Source organism: Gopherus evgoodei, chromosome 1 (genome assembly GCF_007399415.2).
Source record: "Gopherus evgoodei ecotype Sinaloan lineage chromosome 1, rGopEvg1_v1.p, whole genome shotgun sequence".
In the NCBI taxonomy this organism is placed as follows: Eukaryota; Metazoa; Chordata; order Testudines; family Testudinidae; genus Gopherus; species Gopherus evgoodei.
In genome coordinates, this window is record NC_044322.1 from 66,223,986 (window position 1) to 66,251,476 (window position 27,491).

General features: G+C 42.3%; 1 protein-coding gene across 2 annotated transcripts in view; it reads left to right on the plus strand.

The window, feature by feature from the left end:
• TDRD3 (tudor domain containing 3) overlaps positions 1-27,491 on the plus strand; it is a 274,263-nt gene that overhangs the window by 65,483 nt on the left and 181,289 nt on the right. For both annotated transcript variants that reach the window (XR_004000894.1, XM_030566233.1), the window contains exons 2-3: positions 10,827-10,911; positions 22,136-22,201. Coding sequence is in view for 1 of the 2 variants with exons in the window: in XM_030566233.1 (XP_030422093.1) it covers positions 10,827-10,911; positions 22,136-22,201 (151 nt within the window). In the remaining variant the exon portion in view is untranslated. The remainder of the gene's footprint in view (positions 1-10,826; positions 10,912-22,135; positions 22,202-27,491) is intronic.

A 27,491-nucleotide genomic window follows, 5' to 3' on the forward strand; every position in this document is an offset into this window, starting at 1 on the left:
CTCATATCCAGCTTCTCGTCCAATGTAACCCCTAGGTCCTTTTCTGCAAAACTGCTGCCTAGCCACTCATCCCTAGTCTATAGCAGTGCACCCATTCTGAATTCACATGCATGCCGGAGATGCATCCTTGGTTACCCACAGCAGAGAGAGATCAGCTTCAATTACTCCTGCCTGTGGAAAACAGTGCCAGGATTCAGAATAGTGTCCCATGGTGCTTGTACTTCTGAAACTACCCAGGCCCTTTGCCCCATCTTGCCCCTTGCCCCTTTCCCCCCTGGAACAAACCCACCATGTGAAGGGCTCTTGCTGTGCTGTGCACTTGCCAAAGGAAAGAGAGAAAGAGGTGTATGTATCTTCTGTTATTCAACACTGTGAGTGCCCTCAAAATACTGCCTCCTTGTATTGTTTGTTTTGCTTCTGTGGATGTGCCCTTGAGGGCCATCTTCTATAGACCGATAGAGCACCTCCATCAGATAAGGAGCCGAATGAGGAGTAAGGATGATTACTAAGAGAAGTGCTTCAATCATCTGATGTTGCAGATGATGAGCAGTTAGCCCGGAGACAGTCAATGAAGAACTCAGAACGGATAAGAGAGGAGACAGGCAGGAGTGGATGATAAAATGATGGAGGACCAAACAGGGATGCTGAGGTCTCTGATTGTGCTGCAATTGGCACATATCCGTGCTCTACTCCCTCTGCAGCCCATTACAGAACTGCCTTCCATGCCCTCCACAAACTCCCCACACACATTCCTCGCATGGTCCCAGCCTGTTGCAGTACCCCTTGCACTCCACCCCAGGTACATGTTTCATAATGACAACTGGACTTACATGCAGCTGTGAGAGCCACATTTCAGAGAGTGCTGCTCAGTGTCATGTCTCTTGTAAGAAATGGAAATTTGTGTTTTACTGTTTAAAAATTATTAGGGCTGTAAAGCAATTAAAAAAATAATCGTGCGATTAATTGCGCTGTTAAACAATGATAGAATACCATTAAATATTTTTGGCTGCTTTCTACATTTAAAAATATATTGATTTCAATTGCAGCACACAATATAAAGTATAGAGTGCTCCCAAAGGTCAGTGCTTACAAATACTTGCACTGTAAAAACGGAAGAAATAGTATTTTTCAATTCACCGAACACAAGTACTGTAGTGAAATCTAGTTATCATGAAAGTTCAACTTACAAATATAGAATTATGTGCAACCCCCCCTATTCAAAAATAAAACACTTGAAAAATAAGTAAAGGACCCATTATTAAGTACAGTTTTCAATATTTGTAATTTAATTTGCTTAATAGATGAATATTGGCTAAAGAGATACTGGGCTTCGTTGATTTTGCTAAGTATGGAATTGATATTTTGGAAATCCTAATTAGTTCTAAATATGCATCTCTAATTTGTTTTTCATCTGTGTTCCAAGTAAAAATATCTAAATTTGAAATATTTTCTTAATTATAAAATATTATAGCTGAACCTCACTCGTCCACATACTGGTGATGTGTTTCTATTTCACCCCCTTTCCCAAAAAGAAGAAAAAACCTGCCTAACTGTCACTCCTTAACTTTCATCAGTATTTTGTTTGTTTGTTTGTTTGTTTTGGTTTTTTTAATGTATGAATCTAATAATCTGAAATGTGCAGATTGACAGTGTTGTGGAGAATGAAGCCTTTGCTCTCTCTTTATATCACAGGAACAGTGCAGGAGGTGAAAGTACAAACATTTCACTCCTGTTTTTGTCAAATTACTTCAATAGCCTGCAGAAAGGACCATCTCTAGGGATGAAAGAGTACTTCCTTTTCCTTGTCCATTCATTTTTTGAGAAGCCCGCCCCGGTCAACAAATGTGCAAGCTGTTGTCAGTTGTGATGGTGGTTCTTGTGATGAAGATGCTTGAACATAGTTTAATGTGCTGAAACCAACAAATTCATTTCACATATGATACTGAAAAGCCATCCAGTGTTGAAGACCTTCCCCCCCCCCCAAAGTACCAACTTTTGCAGGATTCAGATTGGCTTGAAAGACTTTATATTGTATCTCATCACAAAAGTTTACTATTACATTACCATAACTGTTTGAGGTACATACATTTTCCTATGTGTTTGGACAGTACCTAGCACCTTGTGGGTACCACTGGAATACAAATAATAATACCAAGATTTCCTTACTTTTATTAAACCTGTTACAGTATATTTACTAATATGTTCTTCTGTTGTCAAACGATGAAAGATGAACTACACTTGTAAAATAGATGAACAGAGAATGTCTGCTGCAGTTTCTTAAATATATTAAATTATTTACTTAGGGCTTGATCCTGTAAAGTGGTGGGGATGGTGCTGAACATTTTTCAGTCCTTGCTAACTCAAATGAGAGCTAAAGGCACTTGGGATCTATTTCTGCAAAATACTAGTTCATTAATACACAGATTTTTATAATCCTTGGTGGATTTTCCAGCCAGTGTGAATTAGCAAAGTTCTACTCTATTAGGAAAACTGTGAACTCACATATCACTCAAGCTTTTAACGGTGGTATAGTGTGACAGAAAATATCTTTTGCGATGTACATTATAATTCTGATGAATCTTGTATTTATTTTTTTCCTCTCATCTAGTAAAATGTTAAATTATTCTTTAAATAAATAAATTAAAACTCCCCTAAAATTCAAGGAGAAAAAAAGCACACAGTTCTTTTAAGAACTACAATATCTTGGTTGCTGCAGTAGCAGAATATGTTCCTAGTGTTATATGGATAGTAGGGAAGTGCATAAAAACTCTTCTCTTTAAATCTGTGATTTTCCTGCTTTAAATAGAAATATTTGTAAAACACATTTTTAGAAGCTTTAATGATATAGTCACTTAGTAAAATTTGTGACACTCCAGCAAATTTTTCTTCCTTTACAAAACTGATGTTATAAGTTCAGCAGAAACCTTTGAAACTGTATTGGGAAAAATATTCCTCAAGTTTGAAGTGACTCAGTAATATAGAAAAGCAATATTGTTCTTTTATTATGTAGCATTGTTGCCACCTAGTGGATGTCTCAGTGTTGTGCAGTCTTTCTGTAATTTCACCTTCTACTTACACTTTATTTTCGATGCAATATAAAGTTATAAAATGATCTTGTTTTTTGGCCACTGGACAAAGATATTTGCATGTTATACATTCAGATACTTAATTTAAAGAAATTCTCTTCTGGTTTTGAGGTTTAAATATTGCAGGAGAACTCAAAAAGTTCTGACTGGGTTTTCAGTTTGACAACCCGAAAAAGGATTTTAATTTTTGGTACTTGCATATTGAAGGTTCAGCAAATATATAAAGTTTGGCTGTGAGATTCAAAACTGCTTCATGTGACTGAAAGTTGAGTTTAAAACAAGCTGTTGCAGGAAATGTGGTAAAGTTGATTTGCATCTTCTGCCTCCACTAATTAGCAGGTTTATGGTGAAACATAACTCTGTACTGAGTTTGAGTACAAGTGCTAATTTTATTGAACATTTATTGAAAATTATGAATCTTTCATGTACTCGTTTGTTTTTTCTTCTTAGCTAGAGCTGCTGCTTGCATAATGTGTAACCAGAAAGATAAGAGGAGAAGAAAATTAAAATAGATTTCTGTGACAGGAATATATCATCATGAGATGACAATAGTATAAGTAGTTGAATATTTATACGCGCATATGAACCATAAAACCGAAAAAGTGATAATTGAATGCATTTTTAAAGAGAATTTACTATTTTATAGAATAAATCTTGTTTTGAAAATCGCTTGCCTGTTTGATTCAGTTCACTGTTAAGTGCTCATACTTAAGGTGCTTCTAAATAATAGATATATATTTTATTGGCTTGATCCATCTTTATAGAGACTAGAGAGCAAATAAAAGCAGATCTTGTTTCAGCTAACATTGTTTTGGTTCTGCAATTCAGGCATTTGTGTTATTACTGTTGTAAAAATGATCAACTTTATATATTTAGATAAGTAGGTTGTTACCTGCTTTCTTTAAAAGGTATAGAATAGGACTGATGGACACACAGGTGGACAGTGCAAATGGATTTTTTTTGGCAGTGAGAGATGCTGTAAATTATGGTTTATATGCCTCCAACAGAATAGGGTATATTCCTCCAATATAGAAACTTTGGATGTTAGGTATTTACTTCATTTACTATGAGGGGACAACTGGAAAATAAAACTGAGTATGTGTCTTCCACTGATCAGGTTCATATTTCTTTGGGTGTTAATTTAGTTCAGACCATGGAAACTACTTATCAAAGAAGCAAGTAGAGGCCTTTTGTATGTAAAAATGTAACTCATCTATCAGTGAGTGTTACAAATGAGAAATATTGACTATCAGTATTCTGACTATTCTGCTTTAGTAATAAACTTATTACTATATGTCATTGTAAGGAGGTAGTGTCAATGGTACTGCTGTTCCTTCTGTCTAAGAAAGGTAATATTCACCTGACTAAAATTGTTGTGGTTTATTGGTTAGAATATAGTTTTGGTTCCGCTCCAACTCTTCCTGCTCCCCACCAGGTGGGGAAGGGCAGGGGATATGAGAAACATCTCCTTTGAACTCTTAGTGGGCATAAAATAGAGGAGAGAAATGTGGTGGTGATCTGATATTGCATTTTATGTAGCTGCCAGAAGTTCTTCCCCACCAAGTGAAAATTATACAAATAAATTGGGGAGCCCTCATCTATTAGCCAACAATGGGTTTGTGTGCTTTCTGGTGAGCTATAGGTTCCTTTTTAAAATTTAAATTAATGGAGGTAACCTATCTCTTAGAACTGGAAGGGACCTGGAAAGGTAATTGAGTCCAGCCCCCTGCCTTCACTAGCAGGACCAAGTCCTGATTTTGCCCCAGATCCCTAAGTGGCCCCCTCAAGGATTAAACTCATAGTCAAAGATCATAAAATTTACACTGATTCACACTGGTACAATTCCATTGAAGTCCAAACAGTTATACTAGTGCAGAGGTTGGCAACCTTTCAGAATTGGTGTGCCAAGTCTTCATTTAGTCACTCTAATTTACGGTTTCACGTGACAGTAATGCATTTTAACATTTTTAGAAGATGTCTTTCTATAAGTCTATAATATATAACTAAACTATTGTTGTAAAGTAAATAAGGTTTTTAAAATGTTTAAGAAGCTTCATTTAAAATTAAATTAAAATGCAGAGCCCCCAGACTGGTGACCAGGACCCGGGCAGTGTGAGTGCTGCTGAAAATCAGCTCGCGTGCTGCCTTCGGCATGCGTACCATAGGTTACCTACCCTGTACTAGTGTAAAACTGAAGTAATGCAGCAGTGAATCAGATCTATAACCTTTCAGACTGTTCTTAAACAACATTCTTATAAAAAACAAAATAAAGAAAAAATGAGGGGCTCTGGGCTGGGGCAGGGTGTTGGGGTGTGGGAGGGGGTCAGGGCTCTGGTCTAGAGGTGCAGGTTCTGGAGTGGGGCCGTGGATGAGCGGTTGGGATACAGGAAGGGGTTCTGGGTTTTGGGGAGGCTCAGGGCTCAGGCAGGGGGTTGAGGTGCAGGACGGGGTCAGGGCTCTGGGCTAGGGCAGCATGCGGAACCCTATGGGCCCCCCCAACTAGAAGCCAGACCTGCTGCTGGCCGACTCCGGGGTGCAGCGTGGTGTCGGAAAAGGTAGGCACTAGCCTGTCTTAGATGGACAGCACCGCCAACGGACTTCAATGTCCGGGTCGGTAGTGTTGACCAGAGCAAGGCGACCCAGTGCTTTACATGTTGCGACCCAGTACTGGGTTGTGACCCACAGTTTGAAAAACACTGCAATAAATCCTACATTCTCCATTTCATATTGTGTTGAGAAGCTTCATCAGAGTTCATCACCATAATACAACATTGTAATTATATGCAACAGGGGTTGGCAACTTCTGGCACTTGGCTCCCCAGGATAAGCACCCTGGTGGGCTGGGCCAGTTTGTTTACCTGCCACATTGGCAGGTTCGGCTGGCCACAGCACCCACTGGCTGCGATCTGCCATCTCAGGCCAATGGGGGTGGTGGGAAGTGGCGCGGGCGAGGGATGTGTTGGCCGTGACTTCCCGCCATCCCCATTGGTCTGGGACGGTGAACTATGGCCAGTGGGAACCGTGGTGGGCTGAACCTGCTGACACACAGGTAAACAAACTGGCCCGGCCTGCCAGGGTGCTTTCCCTGGTGAGCCGCAGGCCAGAGGTTGCCGGCCCCGATCTACAAAATTTAATGCCAGTGTTGCAAGATATGTACAATATGGGTAAACGGAGGAATAATTATGGGATGTCCAGAGTTCAGGAACATTTTGGAGGAATATCCAAAAATTCAGATGTTCGTGTTAACTTCAGTTTTCTCTACCAGGCCTTAAAACTTCATCTGTTTACATTATGGAAATAATTCATGCCTTCCTACCCTCCTTGGCATGTATGTAGTGGATTGGACAGCAGGCTTGCTTCTCTGTAGGTGTTTTTGTGGGGCAATCTCTTCTGTTTCTCTTCTTTCTCATCTCTTCTCTTTTGTTCTTCTTCCTCCATCACTCTTGCACTCTTTTTTCTTTGTTCAGCAGGTGTATGCTTTTTAAGAGTGTATATGTGTGTGGGAGACTGTATTAAGGGAATGTTTCTGTTGCTATCCCAGCTAATCACTCCTTTCCCTTCCCTGTTGAGAAGGAAGGAGTGGATAGTGATAGGGGATGGGGATCAATAACTAGCCAAGGCACAGAGTACTGTGCTCTCAGGTGCCTGCTGAGAAGAGCACTCTTTCTGTTTGTCTACTGCAGCAATAGCGCCGCAACGTCTAGTGGAAAGCAGATGTAAAGGGAGACTTTTTGTTCCCTTACAAACTTATGGAGTGTTGTGTTCTGGGGAAAGCAGTCTGTCCTTTTATCATTAAATTTGACTTAAAAGACAAACATGAAAGTAGGTACTTTAATCTTTCCCCTCTCCCTTGTCCCCATGTACATACACACTACTGTATTACATGATTTTAATTGTAGCTCTTCGTCCAAGGTACATAATTTCACTCATTAAACAGATTTAAATCGGTTCAGTACTTGGAAGAGAGCCTTCCAAAGAGAAAACACTTCTGGTACATTTGGAAGGAAGTGGGAGAAAGTCTGTAGGTGCTGAAAGAGCTGGCCATGAGGGACTGAAGGTCAGACAGCTATATTTGGGAGTGTGAACTTCCAGTATGAGAGCGGGGATTGCATACACACAAGTTCTGTGCATTTGGGCATGGTGGGCACTCGGTACTTTATTCTTTTGTGCCTGGAAGGGACCAAGTTGTCCCTCACATTGAAGAGAAAGGATTCCCCGAGGTCCCATCTCAAGAGTTAACTTTTGCAAGCTCTATCTCTGCTTGGGCATAGCTTCAAATTTCTGAAGGGTATGTGTGTGTTTTTCATGTTAAGTTTCCTGAGTCTCTGTAATCGATTTTTTTTAATGTAAAGCACATTTTATTTGTAATGCTTCAACTGACAAAATTTTGATGTCTTGTGAATAATAATTTGTGGGCTGCCTTTAAATATATCAACCAAATAATTAAGAGATTGAGATTTTTCATTAGCTGTGATGGAACATTGTATGGACAATGAGATTATGAAGAAAACCACAGCTGAAGTAGAAACTAGCTGAAAGATTTTTCTCCTTTTAGCCGCTCATACAGGAAACCTATCTGGCATAGTTAAAGCTCAGGTTGTGCTTAATAAAGCTGAATGTGTACATATATATGTTTAGTCAGAATAGAAATGATTGGGTTTGGAATACAGCACATCCAGAGCTCCCATTGGGGAGGGAAAAAAACGTGCTCTTGTCGGTTGTTTTAGTAAACAGGAGTTCTCTAGGGTAAGAGATTTTTTTGGTACTTACAGTAGTATCTGCACTCTTGGGGCCTGTTGGTTTACAGGCAACATCTGGGAACTGGTTAGAAATCTCTTGGCATTTTGATCATTCTCCTGAGGTCTGTCAATGCAGGTGTGCTGAGGGATCTTTTGAGACTCACTTTATACTTGTCTTTTTTTTCCCTCGTGATGGAAGTAGTGTTGCTGTTAAAAGTTCTGTTACTTAAAAACGAGAACAGTTTTCTACTACACACCTTCAAACTTTCCCTTAAAATGTAACTGGGTTCTTGCATTTTCTCTTTAATTTACTCACAACAGTGTTTTTTAATGGTACATATATTGTGTTTTAGAAAATATTTTAAAATATTGGATGAAATTTATTTTAGTTTTTTTGTTAGCTGTTAATTATATTGAAATGATATAGTAGCTGCCGAAAACTCATTAGCTGATGTCCCTAATTGGACATTTGTTGTTGGTGAGACTGTTGTGTTGGCAAAGACAGTAATAGTGCTGGCTAAAGAGATGTTATTTAGGTCTCTTAAAAGTCAAAAGTAACTGAAGTTTGTTCTCTGTGTCTTTTTGGGGGAGAGGAGGGGAAATACTCTGATTTAGAGAGTTACTTCAGTTGACATCTTGGTTAAGTGATCAGTACTTCAAGCCTTATGACCAGCTTTGTAATTCTCATTTTTAGGGTGAGACATTCAGTGGTAGGGCAAAGAATCCCCTTTCAATAACCGTTATTAACAATGTATTTCTTGATCCAGAGGAATAATATTAGCTGCTTAGGAAAATTTCAGGTTCTAGTGCATAATTTTTTTAGTCATTCAATAGAGAGAGGTTTCTCTTACTGGGAAACAGTTGAGCCACTCTCTAGAAAGCACTGCTTAAGCAAGCAACTTGTTCTGTTTTCATCTGGTAGCAACTGGTTGGCTTTATATTGGTTCCCAGAATTTCTGTGTGAGAGAGAGTGTAAATTACAAGGTATGAAACAACTGACATAATTCCAACTAGTAGAGTTAAAACTGAATTTAGTATTTAGTGTCCTGATTTTTGAAGATACGTACAATCTTCCTTATGTTGCAAAAATATTTTTCTTTTGGATAACTACATTCATAGTCTAAGAAGATAGCCAAAAATTTGTTTTGAGGTTGAGTCTGAGGTCTATATATGTGTGTATGTGTAAATATATTTATTTTTAAATCTGAGATAATGGAGAAAAATGGAAATATAATTACAGTACTTACTTTTAGGCTCCAGACCAGGGGTCGGCAACCTCTGGCACGCGGCTTGCCAGGATAAGCATCTGGCCGGGCCAGTTTGTTTACCAGCTATGTTGGCAGATTCAGCCGTTTGCGGTTCCCACTGGCCGTGGTTTGCTGTCCCAGGCCAATGGGGGCTGTGGGAAGCAGCATGGGCAAGGGATGTGCTGGCCACGGCTTCCGCTGCCCTCATTGGCCTAGGATGGCGAACCGCGGCCAGTGGGAGCCACGATTGGCCGAACCTGCCAACGCGGCAGGTAAACCAACTGGCCTGGCCTGCCAGGGTACTTACCCTGGTGAGCTGTGTGCCAGAGGTTGCTGATTCCTGCTCTAGACACACAATATTTTTACCCTGTTGACTGCTGTATGTTTCTATTAGCGTCTCTCTCCTATTTTCTTTCATTTTGCCTCATTAAAAAGATAGTTTTCACAAATCTTGAGTTCTAATTCTTCTTTTGGTAATGAGAGCTGATCAAAAAAATAGCCAGGGATGGACTTTGTAGAAGTTTTTGCAAATATGAAAGTATTTTTAGGTGTAACTTCCTAAGGAGTGGGGTTTTTTTTTTTAACAATTTTTTTGTTAAAATTGGAAATTTCAAAACTGAATTGTGATTAAACTGATCAATCAAAATTGGCAATACAAAATTGTGTGTGAAGCACAAAGATAGCAATATTTCAGAACAACTGCCATTTTTAATTTAAAATTTCAGTTACATTGAATGAAACTTTTTTTCATAAAACCTTTTTTAGGGAAGCTAAAAAGTTATATTTTTCATCTGAAAATTTTTGGCCATCTTGAATAGTTGTTAATTAACATCTGTGGGAAAAGCGTGTTATCTTCTCCAGTAACTGAACCTAGATGACCACTGTGTTCTGCTAAACCTGGGTGTAGGCTGTTGCTTGTTTGTGTGGATAGTGTCATCTTTGTTTAGCATTTATAGAAGATATAGTATCTGCCTTGTAAAAATCTTGGGGTTCATTAAATAACAAACCAGTGAATGAAAAAGAAATAAAACTTTAATAAAACAACCTGGAGAGTTTCTGTAGTGTGCTGTTCCACACACAGCCATGTGATGTTCCCAGCCACAGCCTGCAGAGCACTCGTCCGCACTGACATCCAACACTGTCCCTTATGAGGGAGCGTCTCCAAATCACAATATTTCATAAATACATCTTTGCATGCCTGTAAGAGCTTATTAATTAGTGCCTCGATCATTCAATTGGATCTTTAGAGGTAGTGTTGCTGTAGTTTTCAGACTCCACAGGTGCAGGGATCTGCCTATTTGTCTGCATGGGTCTGAATGCCTAAGTAATGATGAGGGGTGGAGATAAAACGGGATGGGTAGATGAGGGCCATGGTGCAGTAATTATACGATAAATTGTGAAATCAGTGTATACATCTAGGAGTTTACATAAAAAATAATTCGTAGTTTTATATATAAATATTGAGGAGAGGGAGAAAAAGGGAGTAGGAATGGCAGAAATGATCTGTACCGCTAACATAGGGGCAGTGTGAAGGGACTCATCAACTGAAGTAATCCTTTCATCTCTGTCAGTTGTTTTATAAACTGCATTTGTAAGAATACAGAAAATACAGAGTATTACATATATTCCTACTGAATAAACCAAAAGTCCTGCCATTGTGGGTACTTAGGGAATCTAAAAGAAGGATTAACTAATGCTTAGTCTAAAATGTGTTTCAAATACCTTCCTAAAATAACTTCATTTTGTTTTAACAGGTATCTTTCAGATGAAGGAATTGAAGCTTGCACAAATTCTTCTGACAAAGTCAATATAAGTGACGTTATCCTGATTGCCCTTAATGTAGGTTATGGTTGTGAAATTTTTGCAAAAATCTTATATCAGATTGTTCAGTCTTTACATGTTGTACATAATACATAATGTTTTTATTTCAATGTGTTGTTTAATTTGGTATATCTGAATTACAGCTAAAAAATGCCATCTTTGGCGGACAGTGATTTTCTTTAAAAATTAAAGCTCAAGGAAATTTTTAAAAGCATATTTTGCCATGGAAAAATATATAGTATTTTTTTTTAAACAAAATTTTCATTTACTAAAAAACAAATGCCAACATCAGAAATACATTACTTTTTGTGAATGCATACTGTCATTTAAATATAAATACAAATATTAACTGTTGTGGTAATTAAGGTATTTCATTGGGCACTTATGGTAGTTCAGGCTTGAGATCCAATATGTCTTAAAAGTGATATGATGTAGAAATTAGACTCTATCTATTTATATATTTACAAAGATACAGCTTGGAAGTAAAAAGTTTACTGTTGCAGGTGTTTTGTGTGTTGGCCCTGCCATAAGAATTTGTTGGCAAATATTATGCCCATGTCTGTTTTGATAGCCCTAGTGATACAAGGGAGAAGATGGACCAGAAAGTTAGTTAAATGAAAAAGGCCAAAATTGAATTGAATGCTTCAAGGTTTGGGGGAATAGTTAATAGCATCCTTTGTTAAGGATACTGCTTTATGATATAAATATATTCAAAAAACCTTGCGATGCTTGTAACTGTTTTATGCATAGTGTTCTTGTATTACATTCCATCCACGGACTGTATAAACAAAGAAAGGCATGCCAGAAGATGCTTTATAAAAATCAGTATAAGTACAACAGAATTGTGGCACTAAATAAGTGTGCATTTACTGAACTAATCTGAATCAAATGTTCTACCCATTCCTGTCAACATGTGGATAAAGAAATATAAATGCTGCATAAATACCTCAGTCTTATATTGCTCATTTTTCTTTTTAGAAGATGAGAAAAGTACCTATGAAACGTTTAGAAAAGTTGTTCAGAATTAAAGTAATTGCCTCCTCAATAGACATGATCATCTGGTCTCCCTCCCAGGTTATAAATGACTCTTCAAAGAATAGAAGTCTTTTAGCTAGGGAAAGAGGCCTGTCAATGTGTCTAAGTTAGCACTGGTCAAGAAACTTATGGCCTTACTTGGAATGTGGTAGACTCTGTCCCCAGGCTGAACAGGGACTTTAATTTACCTTTCCTATATCATAGATGAGGGCCCTAACTACTCGGCTGCAGATCGTTTCTCAATCTTTGCTGTTGAAGTTGTTAGACTTTGTATAAATAATTAAATATTCGTTGAATGAGGCAGAGGCTGAGGCCTTTTATATACTACAGAGTTTTTGTCAATGTAAGTTATGGCAGTGATAAAAAAATGGTATAATTACATTGCTTGTGCATGTTCATATGATGCTCATTCTGTCAGCAGAGCGGGTCCACAGTTGGTGCTCTAGCTTTGACAGAGAGACCAGTGCTTTCTAGGTAGCTATCCCATTGTGCTACTTGCCATCTTCTGCAGATAGGAGTAGTGGGAAGGTGGAATGGATCACAGTGCATCATTGGTTGCAGGCTCAGCATCTCTTGGTATATTTTTTTCTGTCCCATCATTCCATGGGCTTCTGACTGTGTTTTGCGGCATTTTTCAATGGCCCCTGTTTACTGTACGCCCACCATCTCTGTCTGAAAGGATGGATCCTGCACTGTTTTCTACTGTTATGGTCATGGTTATGAACACGTTGCGGCTGGTCAAACAGTATATCATGAACACCCAGTCTGAACAGGAATCAGAGAGAGTTCACCTGCTGTGTGCCATAGAAAGATACAATACCAGATTACTTTTTGGCATTCACGGAGCAGCTGCACATAGTGGACTGTCGCTTTTGAGCTTGGGAAACAAGCACAGAGTGGTGGGATCACATTCTTATGCGGTCCTGGAATGACGAACTGTTACTGCAGAATTTTCAGATGTGGAATGCCACGTCCCTGAAACTGTGTGCAGATCTCGCCCCAGGCCTGTGCCGGAAGGACACAAAAATGAGACCTACCCTCTTGGTGGAGATGAGCATGGTAATTGCCATGTGGAAACTGACAACTCCAGACTGCTACCAGTCGGTCACAAATCAGTTTGGATTGGAAAGTCCACCATTGGGGCTAAGTTAATGCAAATGTGCAGGGCCATTAATTGCATCCTGCTACGAAGGATTATGAGTCTTGGCAACGTGTGAAATATTAGATGGCTTTGCAGCAATGGGATTCCCTAACTGCAGCGGTGTGCTGGATGGTGCACACATCCCAGTTTTATCCACAGACCATCTTCCAATGGGAATCATCAGTAGAAAATTGCACTTCTCTATGGTATTGCAGGAGCTTGTGGATTGTCATGGTCGTTTCACTGATATCAATGCGGGAAGCAAGTCCCAGTGAGGGCTGCTTCTAAGCGCAGTGTTTCCTCCCAGAGCCATGCCAGGTCAGGTGCAATGTCGCGTGCTGGCACTGTTGCACTGGCGCCCAAGCTTCCCTGCCTATAGGGTAAGTCGAAGAAGAAAAGGGATGTGGTGGCATTGATTGGTGGCCCCTGTACCTGCCCAGTCTGTGCCGTTTCCTGCACACTCATTGCCTGTTCTGCTGCTGCTTCCACAACATTCGCTGCACCTGGCTCCACAGACTCTGCCTTCGTCTTCAGCTGCCTCAAGGACACTTCCCATGTCCTTGGGCGATCTGGAGCCCCTTCTATCCATGGAAGAACTGGAGTTGCCCTATGCATCTTTGCTGCTGCTCTCTGGCCTGTCATTGACCCATGCAGTCCCTACTTCAGCAAGCAAGCCAGTCCTGCTTGTGCCAGAGAGGGCCATGCCAACAATGCACTGTGGTTTCCCTGCACCACTGGCTCCCCTGCTACTGGAGGCATCTTTGGACTTAGAGGGATTTTCGGAACAAGAACCAATCTTCTCTCCTGTATCCAATGCAGCACTGACTCCTGCTTCCACCCGCCTTATCTTCCTGCTTCTGACCCAGCCTTGGCAGTGTGGTACCAATACTCCTAGGGCTCACTGAACCCCCAGACCCATACTCCTTGGCTACACTGTCCACTCTGGGACCCATACGACCCATGGTACCTGCCTTCCCAGGTCTCGTACCAGTCTGCCCTGGCTCCTCAACTAGTACCATTGGGCTCTGAGGAGAAGGTGGCGGTCGAGCCCATACTGCCGGTTCCATGGTCCCTACAGCCACTTCCTCCTCTTTGGACAAAGCTCTCATTCCTGTCTCCATGTCTCTCCCTAGTGACCAGAGGCAGTATCAGGACCTGTTACAAAGGGTGGCAGTGGATCTGAGCATCCCACTGGAGGAGGTTGAGTACTAGCAGCACCAGTTTCTTGACACCCTCCAGTCTCAGGGACCCTCAAGGATGGCACTCCCATTAATGATGCCATACTCCAGTCTGTACAGTGGTCTGGCTCTCCCTGGCCGCCTTTACTCCCACACTGAAATGAGCAGAACAGCGCTCTTTCATCCCAACTAGGGAGGCAGACTTCTTGTTTCTCCTCCCCATCCTCCCAGGTCCCTGGTGATGCACGTGGCCACAGAGAGGGCAGTCAATGCCCCCAAAAGTCCACTTCTCCAGACTGGGCAGTGAAATGGTAGACTTTTTTGGTAGGGAAGATCTTCTCCTTGGCGGCGTTGAAATTTTGCATTGCTAACTACCAGGCTCTGCTTGCCAAATACAACTTTAAAACCTATGCCAGACTAGCATAGTTCAAGGACAAGCTATCCGCGGATGAACAGCAGCAATATCAGGCGCTAGTGGGCGAAGGGTGCCTCATAGCCAAGGTCGCCTCCAAGAGACTGTCAACACGGCTGATGTAGCCTCGTGCTCACTCACGTGGGCATTATGTGCTGCAACTCCTGGCTTCAGTCTTCTGGCTTCCTTTGAGAGGTCCAAATGACCATTGAGGACCTCCCCTTTGATATGGACAGGTTATTTTAGTCTAAGACTGACGAATTCCTTCACTTGTTAAAGGACTCAAGGGCCACACTACACTCCCTGTGGATCTATGCTCCAGCCCCACGATGCAAACAGCCATGCCAAAAATTCTTCCCCCGATCATATGCACCCTACCTGCTGTACTGCCAGTGGCACCAGGAACCCCCACACAAGCACCACCGGTCCCAGCGTCAGTGACGTACAATCTCTGCTGTGGCTACTTCCTCGACCCTCACCCACCAACAACCCAAGGCACGGTTTTGATGCATTGGTTGGGAGATGTGAACCATCCCCGTTGCCACCCATGGACCCATATATCGTCTTTGGAAGCCATCTTGCCTTATTCACCCACAATTAGGGGCAAGATTACCACAGACCATTGGGTACTGGAGATTAGCCACCATGGATACTCTATAGAATTTCTTTCATTTCCCCTGCAATTCCTCCTAACCCATATACTCCCAGGGGACCCTACCCTCAATGTCTACTCCAACAAGAGGCTGAAACTCTTCTTGCAAAGGGGCTCATAGAGACCATGGCATCTTCCTATGTAGGCAGAGGCTTCTACTCCCCATACTTCCCCATGGCAAGAAGGGCACCGTCCCATTCTCGATCTTTACTTAGTGTTACCCTTACCTTAATGAATGGTGGCTCATAGTGTTCTCTTGACAGGAGCTTACTTCTGCCATCTCCACTCTTCATACTCTCTAGCCTCTCTGAGCATCTGCATCAATGAGTGGAAGTCAGTGCTCGTACCTGCGCAGGTTATCAACTTAATTGGAGCACGGCTTGACTCAGTTGCAGCTCAAGCCTTCCTTCCACCAAACCATTTCACAACGCTGAATGCCCTAGTGATAAAATTCTGCCGCACCCCTCACATCATGGTACGTCATTGCCTTTATCTGAAAATCCAAGTTCCATGTGGTATTGCTGGCTTCTGTTATGCTTTCCCTCCCACCCGGGGCCTGGTTTGCAACTCTTGACATCTACCTGGCCCATTGAAGATTTCTCTGCTTCCATATAGGGCAACATCATTGCCAATTCTGAGTCGTCCCTTTCAGCATTTTGATGGTTCCGCGAGTCATAATGAAGGCCTTTGTGATCGTGGTGGCTCACATGTACTGCCTTGGCTACTTGGTGTTACCCTTACCTCAATGAATGGCTCCTCATAGTGCTCTCTCGACAGGAGCTTACCTCTGCCATGTCCACTCTTTATGCTCTCTAGCCTCTCTGAGCATCTGCATCAATGAGTGGAAGTCAGTGCTCGTACCTATGCAGATGATCAACTTAATTGGAGCATAGTTCAACTCAGTTGCAGCTTGAGCCTTCCTTCCACCAGACCACTTCGCAACGCTAACTACGCTAGTGACGAAACTCTGCTGCGCCCCTCACATCATGGTATGTCATTGCCTCTCCCTGTTTGCTCATATTGTGATCTGCACGTATGTGTATCTATGTATGTGTTGTCTACAACAGTGGCTCCTCTCCCTGTGCAGACCCTCAGAGATCACCTGGTGGCCAAGGTCCTGGTTCCTCGAATGGTTCTGGCTTGCCTCACCTCATGGGCTGACCCTTCCAATGTCACGGTTGGTACCCCCTTCATTTCTCTCACCCTGCAGACCACCATCACAATGGATGCCTCCCTTGTGGGCTGGGAGGTTCACCTACACCATCACGCAATCCAGGGTGTTCGCATGCCACAAGAGGCCAGACTCCACATCAACATTATGAAGCTCTGAGCAGCTCGCCTAACTTGCTAGGCCTTTTCTCCTATGATCCAATCACAGCACCTTCAGCTCCTCTTGGACAACATTGCAGTAGTCACCTACATCAGCAAACAATGGGGCGCCATGTCTTCATCGCTCTGTTCAGAGTTCATACACTTGTGGAACTGGTGTTCTGCCGTCATGTCATGCTCCCAGCCACATACCTCCTGGGTACCCAAAATTCCATAGCTGATGCTGCTCAACAGTGCTCTCCACCTCAACCATGAGTGGGAACAGCACGACGCAACTCTCCGCCACTCATGAGAACTGCAAGTTGCCTCTTTATTTCCCAGGGGAGCCCTGGGGCAGGACTCTCAAAGTGATGCACTTCTGCTGTCCTGGATGGGAGACCTCCACTATGCCTTTCCTGTCATTCCCCTCCTACCACAAGTCCTCCGCAAGATTTGACAAGACTAGACTGCCATAATACTCATCGTCCTGTATTGGCCACATCAGTTTTTGTTCCTGTACCACCTCAGACGCTCCACTCAGGCATCTTTCTGCCTCAAAACACTCCCAGATCTTCTCAAGCAACATCAGGGATGAGTCTGCCATCCCAGTCCACACCTGTTTCATCTCATGGCCTGATTTTTGGATGGAGCTCGAGAATAGACAAAGAACACTCTACCCCCAGAGTACCACATCCTTACTCAAAGCAGGAGGGCCTGCTGCGAAATTAAATGGAAACATTTCACTGCTTGGACTTGCTGCCATCACCAGATCTGAGTGAGCTTTCTATATGCATCATCCTTGATTACCTCCTCAAGTTCAAAACGGCAGGCTTCACCTTCAGCTCTATCCAGGTCCACTTGGCAGCGCTTAGTGCCTTCTTTCGTGCGATGGATGGTGCCAGTGTTTACTCGCCCTACCACCATTTCATGAGAAGTCTTCCCAGCACCTTTTCCCCAGTATTCAAGCCCACAAGCCTATGGGACTTCAATCTTGTCCTTATCTGCTTTCACAAAGCTGCCCTTCAAACCAAGGGCATTGTGCTCCCTGTCTCATCTCTCCTATGAAGGTACTGTTCTTGGTAGCCATTAACTCTGTTAGACAGGTCGATGAGCTGGTGGCCATTATGGCTGGTCCCCCCTACCATGTTTTCCAAACACAGATTTTCACTTAGGCTGCACCCTAAGTTCCTCCCAACGGTGGTGTCAGAGTTCCATCTCAATCAGTCCATTCACCTCTCTGTTTTCTATCCCAAAGCAAATGCCTCCAATGTGGACAGGACCTTTGCTTTTGCAATGTCCGCCATGCACTCGCCTTCTTATCTCCAGAGGACCCAAGCCTTTCTGGCCTCGCTGAAGCTGTTTGTAGGAATTGCAGACTGGTCCAAAGGTCAAGTGCTTTTCTCCCAATGGAAATGAGTCTCCGGGTGCATCTGGACATGCTACGCGCTCTCCAGCATACAGCTGCTGGGTACAGTTACAGTGTACTGTATGCAAGCACAAGCTGCCACATCAGCATACTTAACAGATGTCTCGTGGCAAGATATCTGTCCAGCAGAGACATGATGCTCTGTTCACACCTTCACCTTCCACTGTGCCATCGCCCAAGGGGCAGCTGCAGTTGCTGCCGTGGGCCACACTGAACTACATTTCCTCCTGCACCTCCACGCTGATTACTGCTTGCTGTACATCCGCAATTGAAATACGTATAGAGACCATCACTCAAAGAAGAGGAGGAGATTACATAACTTTAACTGGAGGTTCCTTGAGATGTGTGGACCCGATTTATATTCCAGTACCTACCCATTGTCCATCTCCTCTGAGGAGGACTAGCATACTCAGCGGAAAGAGTGTCACTGGGGGAGGAATAACTCAGTGGTTTGAGCATTGGCCTGCTAAACCGAAGGTTGTGAGTTAAATCCTTGAGAGGGTCACTTAGGGATCTGGGGCAAAATAAGTACTTGGTCCTGCTAATGAAGGCAGGGGGCTGGACTTGATGACCTTTCAGGGTCCTTTCCAGTTCTATGAGATAAGTGTATCTCCATATATTAATTAAACTGGAGAGGGATCAACCCACATGGCCTGTTTATAACCTTGACTGGGAGCGTGAGGAGACACATGACTCTTGAGGATCACTGCTATGAAACTGCTATGAAAACCTTCCAGCTCTGGCAGATGCATACTCATAATAGGAATACAAATAGGGACCACACATCTCAAAGAACCTTCAGTTACAGATAAGTTACATCCTCATCATACCCAAGGTTGTCACTTGGCCAAGTTGTGTGTTTTGAATAGCAGTGTAGTCTAGAAGAAAAAATGTAGTGTTGGGAGTATAAGGACTTACTTGGGATTTTTAATGAAAACTGAGTTAATCTAAGAAGTAACTAGCTCTTTTTTTGAAATATTAAGAATAAATTTGCTAGATAGGGTTTTCAAATGTTTTCATTGTCTGCACAATGTCTTACAAGAGCGTTACATGGGATACCCATCCCGTCATTGTTGGGATGGCATAATGTCTCTGTGACAGCTATAGCAACTGCTTCCATGAACAGGAATATTAGGGAAATATGAAATACCTATTTAGCTAACTCTTAATGTGGTTTAGCTTTTGAAAATGAGAAGTTATTGCCAAATGACAGGTTTGTTCCCTGCAGATCACTTAAATTCTGTGTGAGGACTAAAGAAGGTGAAAAATCTTTTATCTATGACTGAGTCTTTACAGTTCTGAAGTCTGGAGAATAATGATCTGGACCAACTTATATAAGTTTTCTTGTGTTTTATGTTTTTATTTAGCTAGATAAATTATATAAGAAAACATCAAATGAAAATAAAATGGATTAATATCAAATCACATGAATCTAAAATAAATCAATCATTTATAAATAAACTTTAGTATGGGAAGGAAGTGGATCTTGTTTGGTGCTCACCCAAGAATAATTTAACATTACTAGTTTCAGTGCCAATTTATATTTTTATATTCAAACCAAGTAGCTGATGCCGAGAGGGTTAAATCACTGCAGAAGTGAAATTAATATATAGACTACAACTTTTATGTCAGCTAAGGTAGTTTGTCTAAATTGCTAGTGATAGTTTAATAATAACTGATCTGCTCCTTCCAAACATCATATTATAAAAGTTTTTCAAGAACAATCCAGGATGACATAGCTTGTTACTGTCAAACACAAATTTAGGTGAAAATAACATTTTTTCAAGATTTAAAGACACATCTCTCAAACTATAAAATATAGATGTGTGAGATATTTCAGACAGATGAGGTTATTTAACCATATGCTGTTTTAGATTTTTGAGAAACCACCTATAGGTGCTGTTTTCAAAACCACGCATGTGCAAGGTCACTACTAATAAAAATTGGAGAATCAAAAGGTTGATACTTATAGAAGATGGTTGTTACAACTTGTGTAGTTTCAGTCAGCTTCAGGAAACTGGTATATCCCCTTCCCCTCCATGACATTGGTAGCAAAACACATTTATATGATTTATAAAATACAGTTTAGCCAGTGTCCAAAGTACAGTAGATCACAGAGTATTCTTGTAAAAGGAGTTTGATTACTTTTTGCAATCTGATGAAATGGGAGAAACCCTTTCCCCTCCCCCCCAAAAAACATAAAAAAGCACCCTAATATCCCCCCAGCCCAAAACAAAATATTGTTTCAAGTACATTGAGCATGAATTTCTTTTTAATTTCAATACTTTATGGCTGTTATTCCTAATATATTATTACAGTTAAGGAGCTTGGGGAAATGAATACAGTAAAAACCCTAACATAATGAATTTGGACTTAAATATCTATAAAATATTTTTAAACATAATTTTAAGACTTTTAGTACAAGTTCAACTTTAAATCTTATCTGCTTTATGTGCATATTAAAATTAGGAAAGGCTTATGTACAACAAAATGTATGGAAGTTCAAAAGCAAATATATTTTTTCATGTACATTGTATATGACTATTTTTACACTGCAGAAAAAGGACAGAAAGTGGGTTGACCTTTTTTTTAATAGCTATTTAGAGTGAAACCAGTGAGCAGCTTCCATTCTATAAAGTGTGAATAGTTTCAGTATTACATACGTGTAAAGGTAAAAGCATAAAACATTGGATTATTTTATTTTAGCTGCTAAAAACCAATAATTTTCAGTTCTGAATTGGGATGATAGCCCATATAATATAATAGCCCACTGATACCAGGGCAAATAAATATCCAAGTAATAGTAGCAATTCCATTTTACATTTCTGCATGAATAAGGTTTATATGAATAGATGACAGGCCGTTTTCAAAATCTGTAAGAAGGCATTAATAAAATAAGGAAGTGCTTTGTCTTCAACAGAGAAATTTACATTATCCATAACTTTTTCTTTTACAGGCAACAGACTTATTTCAAACACTGAAATATAGAAAAAATATAGAGCTTGTCTACACTGGGACTTAGTGCATGGCAAGCTAGGGTGTGACTGTACAGCTCACTAGCTTGATGCATACTCAGTCGTCGGTGGACCTTGCTACCACATGCAAAAAGTGTCAAAAAGAGTATGTCAAAGTGCATGACAGAATTTTTAGTGCACTGTAGCAGAGTCCCATGCGGTGACTTAGTGCGTGGCAGGCTAGTATGCCGTTCATGCTTGACACTAAGTTCCTGTGTAGATAAACCCTTAGATGCTAGTCTAGACTGCACTCTTGTTTTAGCTTGTAACATGTAGCTGCAGTAACAAGTCATACAAGAAGCTTGGTAAGATTTGGATTAATTTCCACTAATTTTGTGTGGTACAGATTTTAGACATCGAGTATCATCCTGTTATCCAAACCCAGAGTAACTGAAATGCTTATTTAAATTGTGTTTATATCCCCTGTTGCGAGTGCTTGTGGTCCAGTGGCTTTCTTGATCATATGAATGCTTTTTCTCTAATTTTTGATGTCCCTGTCACATGTCTGCTGAATGGGACAATACTGATTAGCTACTTGGCTCAATCCCAAAGTAAGCAGTCATTTAAACTCAACAGTATTTAATTCCTTAAAGTAAATATGATGTAAACTGTATCTGGATATAATTGTGAAAATCATCCACAAATTTTGAGTGATTTGAAAGACGTACAACTGGAAATCGGTCTTTTAAAAAGTGTGAAGAGAGGAAGAAAGAAACGTATGTTAAATGTCTAAATGACTTCTATTAATGTGTTTAATTAGTGTTACTTAATACTTGAGACAAAATATGCAACTTAAACATATTAACAGTTTTTGAAAAGCAGTCTAGAATAATGAGTTCATAAGAATAAATATGCATTTAAAATAACTATCTTCATAATTCTGTACTAATTAAATTCTAGAACTTCTTTTCTTAACAGATGTATACTTACTGGTAAATGTAACACATAATATGCAAGCTATAAGTGTTGTGTGTAATATTGGAAAATGTAACCTGTTTTTGCCACTGTATTTAACAAAGCATATTTGGGATAATATATTTAAATTGAAATTTTGTTATCCTCTATTTTGATTTCAGACAGATTTAAGAACTATTGGCAAGAAATTCCTCCCCAGTGACATCAATGGTGGAAAGGTGGAAAAGGTACCCAAGAATGAGTTACTAATTTATCTTCCTCCATCCATTTTGACTTCTTCATAATAGCTATATGTTTCGTCCTATTTGCGTATTCTGGCTCACATTACTTCATAAATATCTAAATACTGTATCTGCATAGTATGTATGGTTTTTTTTTAGTGCATACATATATTTCATTCGCAAGTTTTGGAAATTTTGAAAAGTGAAACCCATTTTTGTTTGTGTTTTGAGCACAGGCTCTTCAGTCAGTTAAATAAATAGAAATCTGATTGATTTATTTATACAACTTGGGTTTCTGTGTGCTTAGTCCTCATACTTAATTTTACTCCCTTGTTTTTGTTTATAAGTGGTAGTAGTTTTCAATGCAAATAGTTATTTTTGATTTCTGCATTTTGACTGACTGTTGCTGATGGGGAAGGTTTGTGGAAACATTTTTCATTAGTACTTAATTACTGAACCAAGTAAAAACAGGTTTGTTTTCAGTAAGGTTGCAGAATGGCCATCCACTGTGTGGATTTGATCATCGATTGGTGCTCTGCTATCTGTCTGAAACCATGACAAATGTAGTGCTAACATTAGTGAAGGGAAACAGTAACAGAAGAAACTCTGATAATAAACAGTAAAAAGCTGATTTGAGACATTTTGTATTGCAGAGTAGATTTGAGTTTTGAACCAAACTGTGCTTTGTTTGCATGTAGCTCTTAACTATTTAAATAAACACGTTTTCTCGGTAAAAGGGTTATTCGAGTGGTTGCTCATGTGTATTCCACAGTAGGCGTGTGTGCTCGCCACGTGCACCGGTGCCGGAAGTTTTTCCCCTAGCAATACCTGTAGAGGGGAATGCTCCCAGTACCCCCTGGAGTGGCGCCTGCCTGGTGCAGTATAAAGGGAGCTCCGTGCTCCCCCCACCCTCAGTTCCTTCTTGCTGCCAGTGAAGGTGTGTTGGAACTGCTCTGCTCCAGCTTTGCTGTAGCTTGGCCCCAGAACTGTTCGTTTGTTCAGTGTTAGTACCTCTAATTAGTTAGCTGTTTAGTTTAGTTAGTCATTGAGCCAGGGCTGGGGCATCCTGAGGTTTAAGTCGTGCAAGCATTCTATGCCAAGAAGTGACCCGCACGCAGACTGTTTGTGCTGCTTTGGAGAAACCCATGTCAGCGAAAGGTGCAAGATTTGCTAGTCATTTAAGCCTCGGATCAAAAGAGAAAGGGACATTAGGCTCTGGGCCATCCTAATGGAGTCGGCACTGACCCCGACATGCCGTTCCATACCGGTACCCGGGATAGGGGTGACGGTACGTGGCAATCCTCCGGTACCATCGACCAGTTGCCACTGCTCCCCATCCACGGGGCACGCTAGGGGGGCCAGGAAAACTCTCTCTTCACAGTGGCACTGAGGGAAATCTGGGACAGAGGCTAGGTCCATGTTGGGCAGTCCTCGATCCCCACCGGGCCCTAGGCCTCTGACTCAAGCTGAGCGGAGTAGTCCGGCCCCTTTGGAACAGGCCTTTCCAGATGTCCGGATGCCTTCCACGCCTGAAGCCCTCCAGGTCGCAGGTGAGGGATCATGTCGCGCTCCTCCTGTCCACGTGCACCGTCTTGGGCCTGTTGGTAAACAACACCAAGTCTACGTTAGTCCTGGTCCAGCGTTTATCGGGTGCCCCTGGATGCAGTGTCGGCCAGGGCCTCTCTCCCACCAGACAGGTTCAAGACCCTGGAAGGTCTCATTGATTCGGTCACATGGTTTCTGGTGACAACAGACAGGATTTGCTTGCAACTCTTGGGTCACATGTTGGAATGCACATACATGGTCCGTCACACCAGACTCAGGATGAGGCCCCTCTAGCTCTGGCTGGCCTTGAAGTTCTCCCAGGCCATGGACAGGATGGACGAGGTCCTCACTGTGCCGGACGCTGTGATTGCCTCCCTACGGTGGTGGTCCGCCCCAAAAAACATGCTCCAGGGGGTCCTGTTCAGGGACAGGGCCCCATCGTTGGAGCTGGTGTCCGATGCGTCGGACCTGCATTGGGGGGCCCATGTGGGGAATTTTCAGACCCAAGGCCTGTGGCCGGCTCGAGACTTGACCCTAAATATAAACATCAAGGAGCTCAGGGTGGTGCGGCTGGCTTGTATGGCTTTCCACTCGCACCTGGATGGCAAGGTAGTGAGGACAACATGGCCTCGATGTTCTATATCAACTGGCAAGGCGAGGCCCGATACTCTGCCCTCTGCCACGAAGCCCTCAGGTTGCAGGACTTCTGTATAGCTCATGACATCCACCTGAAGGCCTTCCACTTACTGGGCACCTGGAACGAGAGGGTGGATCGCTTGAGCAGGGACCTTTCCTCGCAAGATGAGTGGTCCCTCCACCCAAAAGTGGCCCACTGGCTCTTCCGAAGGTGGGAAACTCCCCAGGTCAACCTATTCGCAACTCGGCAGAACCAACGATGCCCCTGGTTCTGCTCCAGGAGACGTCTGGGGAGCGGTGCTATCTGTGGTACCTTTCTCCTGTCCTGGTCAGTCTGGCTTCTCTACACCTTTTCCCTGTCCCCCCTAGTCAGCAGAGTCCTGGAGAAGATAAAGTTGGACACGGCACAGGTCCTCCTGCTTGCCCTGGCATGTCCCAGGCAGCACTGGTACGGGACCCTCACAGGACTGGTGGTAGCTCCGCTGTGTCCGCTACCAGTCTGCCCGGACCTGCTCTCACAGGACCAGGTCTGCCTCCTCCATCCCAGCCTAGCGGCTCTTCAACTTATGACGTGGCTACTCAGTGGTTAGGTGGAGAGGAAAGGATGTGCTCGGACCAGGTTCAGCGCATCCTCCTCAAAAGTAGATGGTCCTCCACTTGCTGCACTTGTTGGCAAAGTGGTCCTGGTTTTGTAGGTGGGTGGCAGACCAGGGCGTCTCCCCAGTGACCGCCCTGATCCAGTTTATCCTTGATTAACTCCTCCACAGAGGACTCGGGGTCTGGCGCCCTCGTTGGTCAGGGTGCACCTGGCAGCCATATTGGCCTTCCATCTGCTGGTGCAAGAGCACATGGTCTTTTCCCATGCTATGACTGGCCGGTTTCTTAAGGGTTTGGACTGTCTTTTTCAGTATTCTAGACCCCTAGTCCCACAGTGGGACCTAAACCTGGTATTGGCTTGTCTCACGGAGCCCCCATTTGAACCGCTGGCGAGGTGCTCCTGCTCTCACCTCTTGTGGAAGGTGGCCTTTCTGGTTGCAATCATGTCAGCCAGGTGAGTCTCAGAGCTCAGAGCCCTGACCTCCAATCCGCTGTACAGGGTCTTTCATAAGGACAAGGTCCAGTTCCACCCACACCCGTCGTTCCTCCTGAAAGTGGTCTCTGCCTACCACATGAGTCAGGACATTTTTCTACCGGTCCTGTTCCCCAAGTCCCATGCATCTAGTGAGGAGCGCTGTCTCCACACGCTCAATATGTGGCAGGCTCTGTCTTTCTACCTTGAGCGGACTAAGCCGTTCAGGAAGTCCTTGCAACTGTTAATCACTTCGGATGAGTGCGCGGGGGCCAGCTGATTTCCACCCAGCGACTTTCCAATCGGATCACTTCCTGCATCCGTTCCTCTTATGAGCTGGCCGGTGTCCCCCCGCCACCCATTGTGAGGGCACACTTGACTCAGATGCAGGCCTTGTCGGCTGCCTTTGTGGTCCACGTCCCCATCCAGGACATTTGTAGGGCTTTGGTTCACACGTTCACCTCACATTATGCTATTGTCTCCCAGACCAGGGAAGACGCTGGGTTCGGCAGGGCTGTCCTCCGTCCTGGGCTTTTGTCATATTGAGAAATTAGCGTGAAAAGGAATAAAATACTTCAGGCTTCCTCTACCTCAACATAGTTGCACCCCAGATCAGTGTTGAAATATCACTGGGTTTTTGTTTGTTTTTCCTCATGTGATATCCACCAAACCCTGGCAAATGCACAGCTTCGAGAACTGATTTAATTTCTAAAATGATTTAAGTGTTATAATTTTCTGACCTCTTTTTACACTCTTATGGATTACTTGAAGGGTAGGTGTTTGTTAGTTTTCACTGATAGCTGAGAGTAGACCAGATAATCGTACTTGTCATCTGCTTCAGGGCTTTACCCTCAAAGAAAATGCTTGCTGAAATATTTGTTACCATGACTTCATTAGTTCAAAATGTGAAGGCCATTCTCTCTAAGAAATATATTTGCATACTGAAAACTTAGTTATTAATCTAGTTGTCCTGGTCACCACTCAATTCTATATTTACTGCCATTTCAGAACAGATTAGAGAATGCAGCTCTGTCATATGTTTTCCCAAGACTGTGTTTAACAAAGGGCTCTGCCTTTGGATGCCATGGCGATAGGTGCATTAGAAGTAACAGAGATAGTAATGGCCAGCTGTTATAGGAAGAAATTGCCAAGAAATACAACTATACTTTGTAGGATTGCATGCAGAAGAACAGTGAATTGTGCTTCAAAGCTTCTGCTTGGGGAGGTGAAAAAAGAGTTCAGCACCCTTAGTTTAAATTCCAAAGCTCTCTCATAAATCTATTGTTATTCCTCAATCATAATCTAATGTAGATTGCTACATTATGTGCACTTGAGGGATGTGATTCACACTTTGAGGCATTTATTGCCCTGTGTGCAAAACTTAGTACATAATGATATTGATATATATCCAGTAGGGTTTGTATGGCTGATAATTTGTCTAATGTACATTGAACATTCACAGAGCATTTAAGAGATTAATGAACTCTTTTAATTATTTTTATCAATCTATTATTTGGCTTTAATTTTCTCTCTCCTGTTCTTTTTGCCTTTTTCGGTTTGTTTATTCATCTTTTCCTGTTAATATGTTCCTCTGTCACGCTATGCTGAGTTGATCTGCTTGGAAAGGAGCACATAAGAGGAAGAGTGTAGTAAATCTCATTTCACTGCTTGCAAACTGAGCACAGAAATCTCAGATGATGTTGGGGTAATGTGTGACCTTTTGAGTCCAGAACTGACGTATTCTGAGTGGTCACTGAGGCCATATGTACACTAATACTTAAGTCAGCAAAACTTATGTCGCTCAGGGGTGTGAAGAAAACAGCCCCCCGACCCACATAAGTTTAGTGGCATAAATGGTAGTGTGTGCAGTGCTATGTTGGTGGGAGAGTTTCTCTTGCCGACATAGCTGCTGCTGCTTGTTGGAGGTGGCTTAATTATGTCGACGGGAGAACTCTCTCCTGTCAGCATATAACAGCTACACAAGAGATCTTAAAGTGGTGCAGCTGCATCGGTACAGCTGTGCCGCTGTAAGCTTTCTTGGGTAGA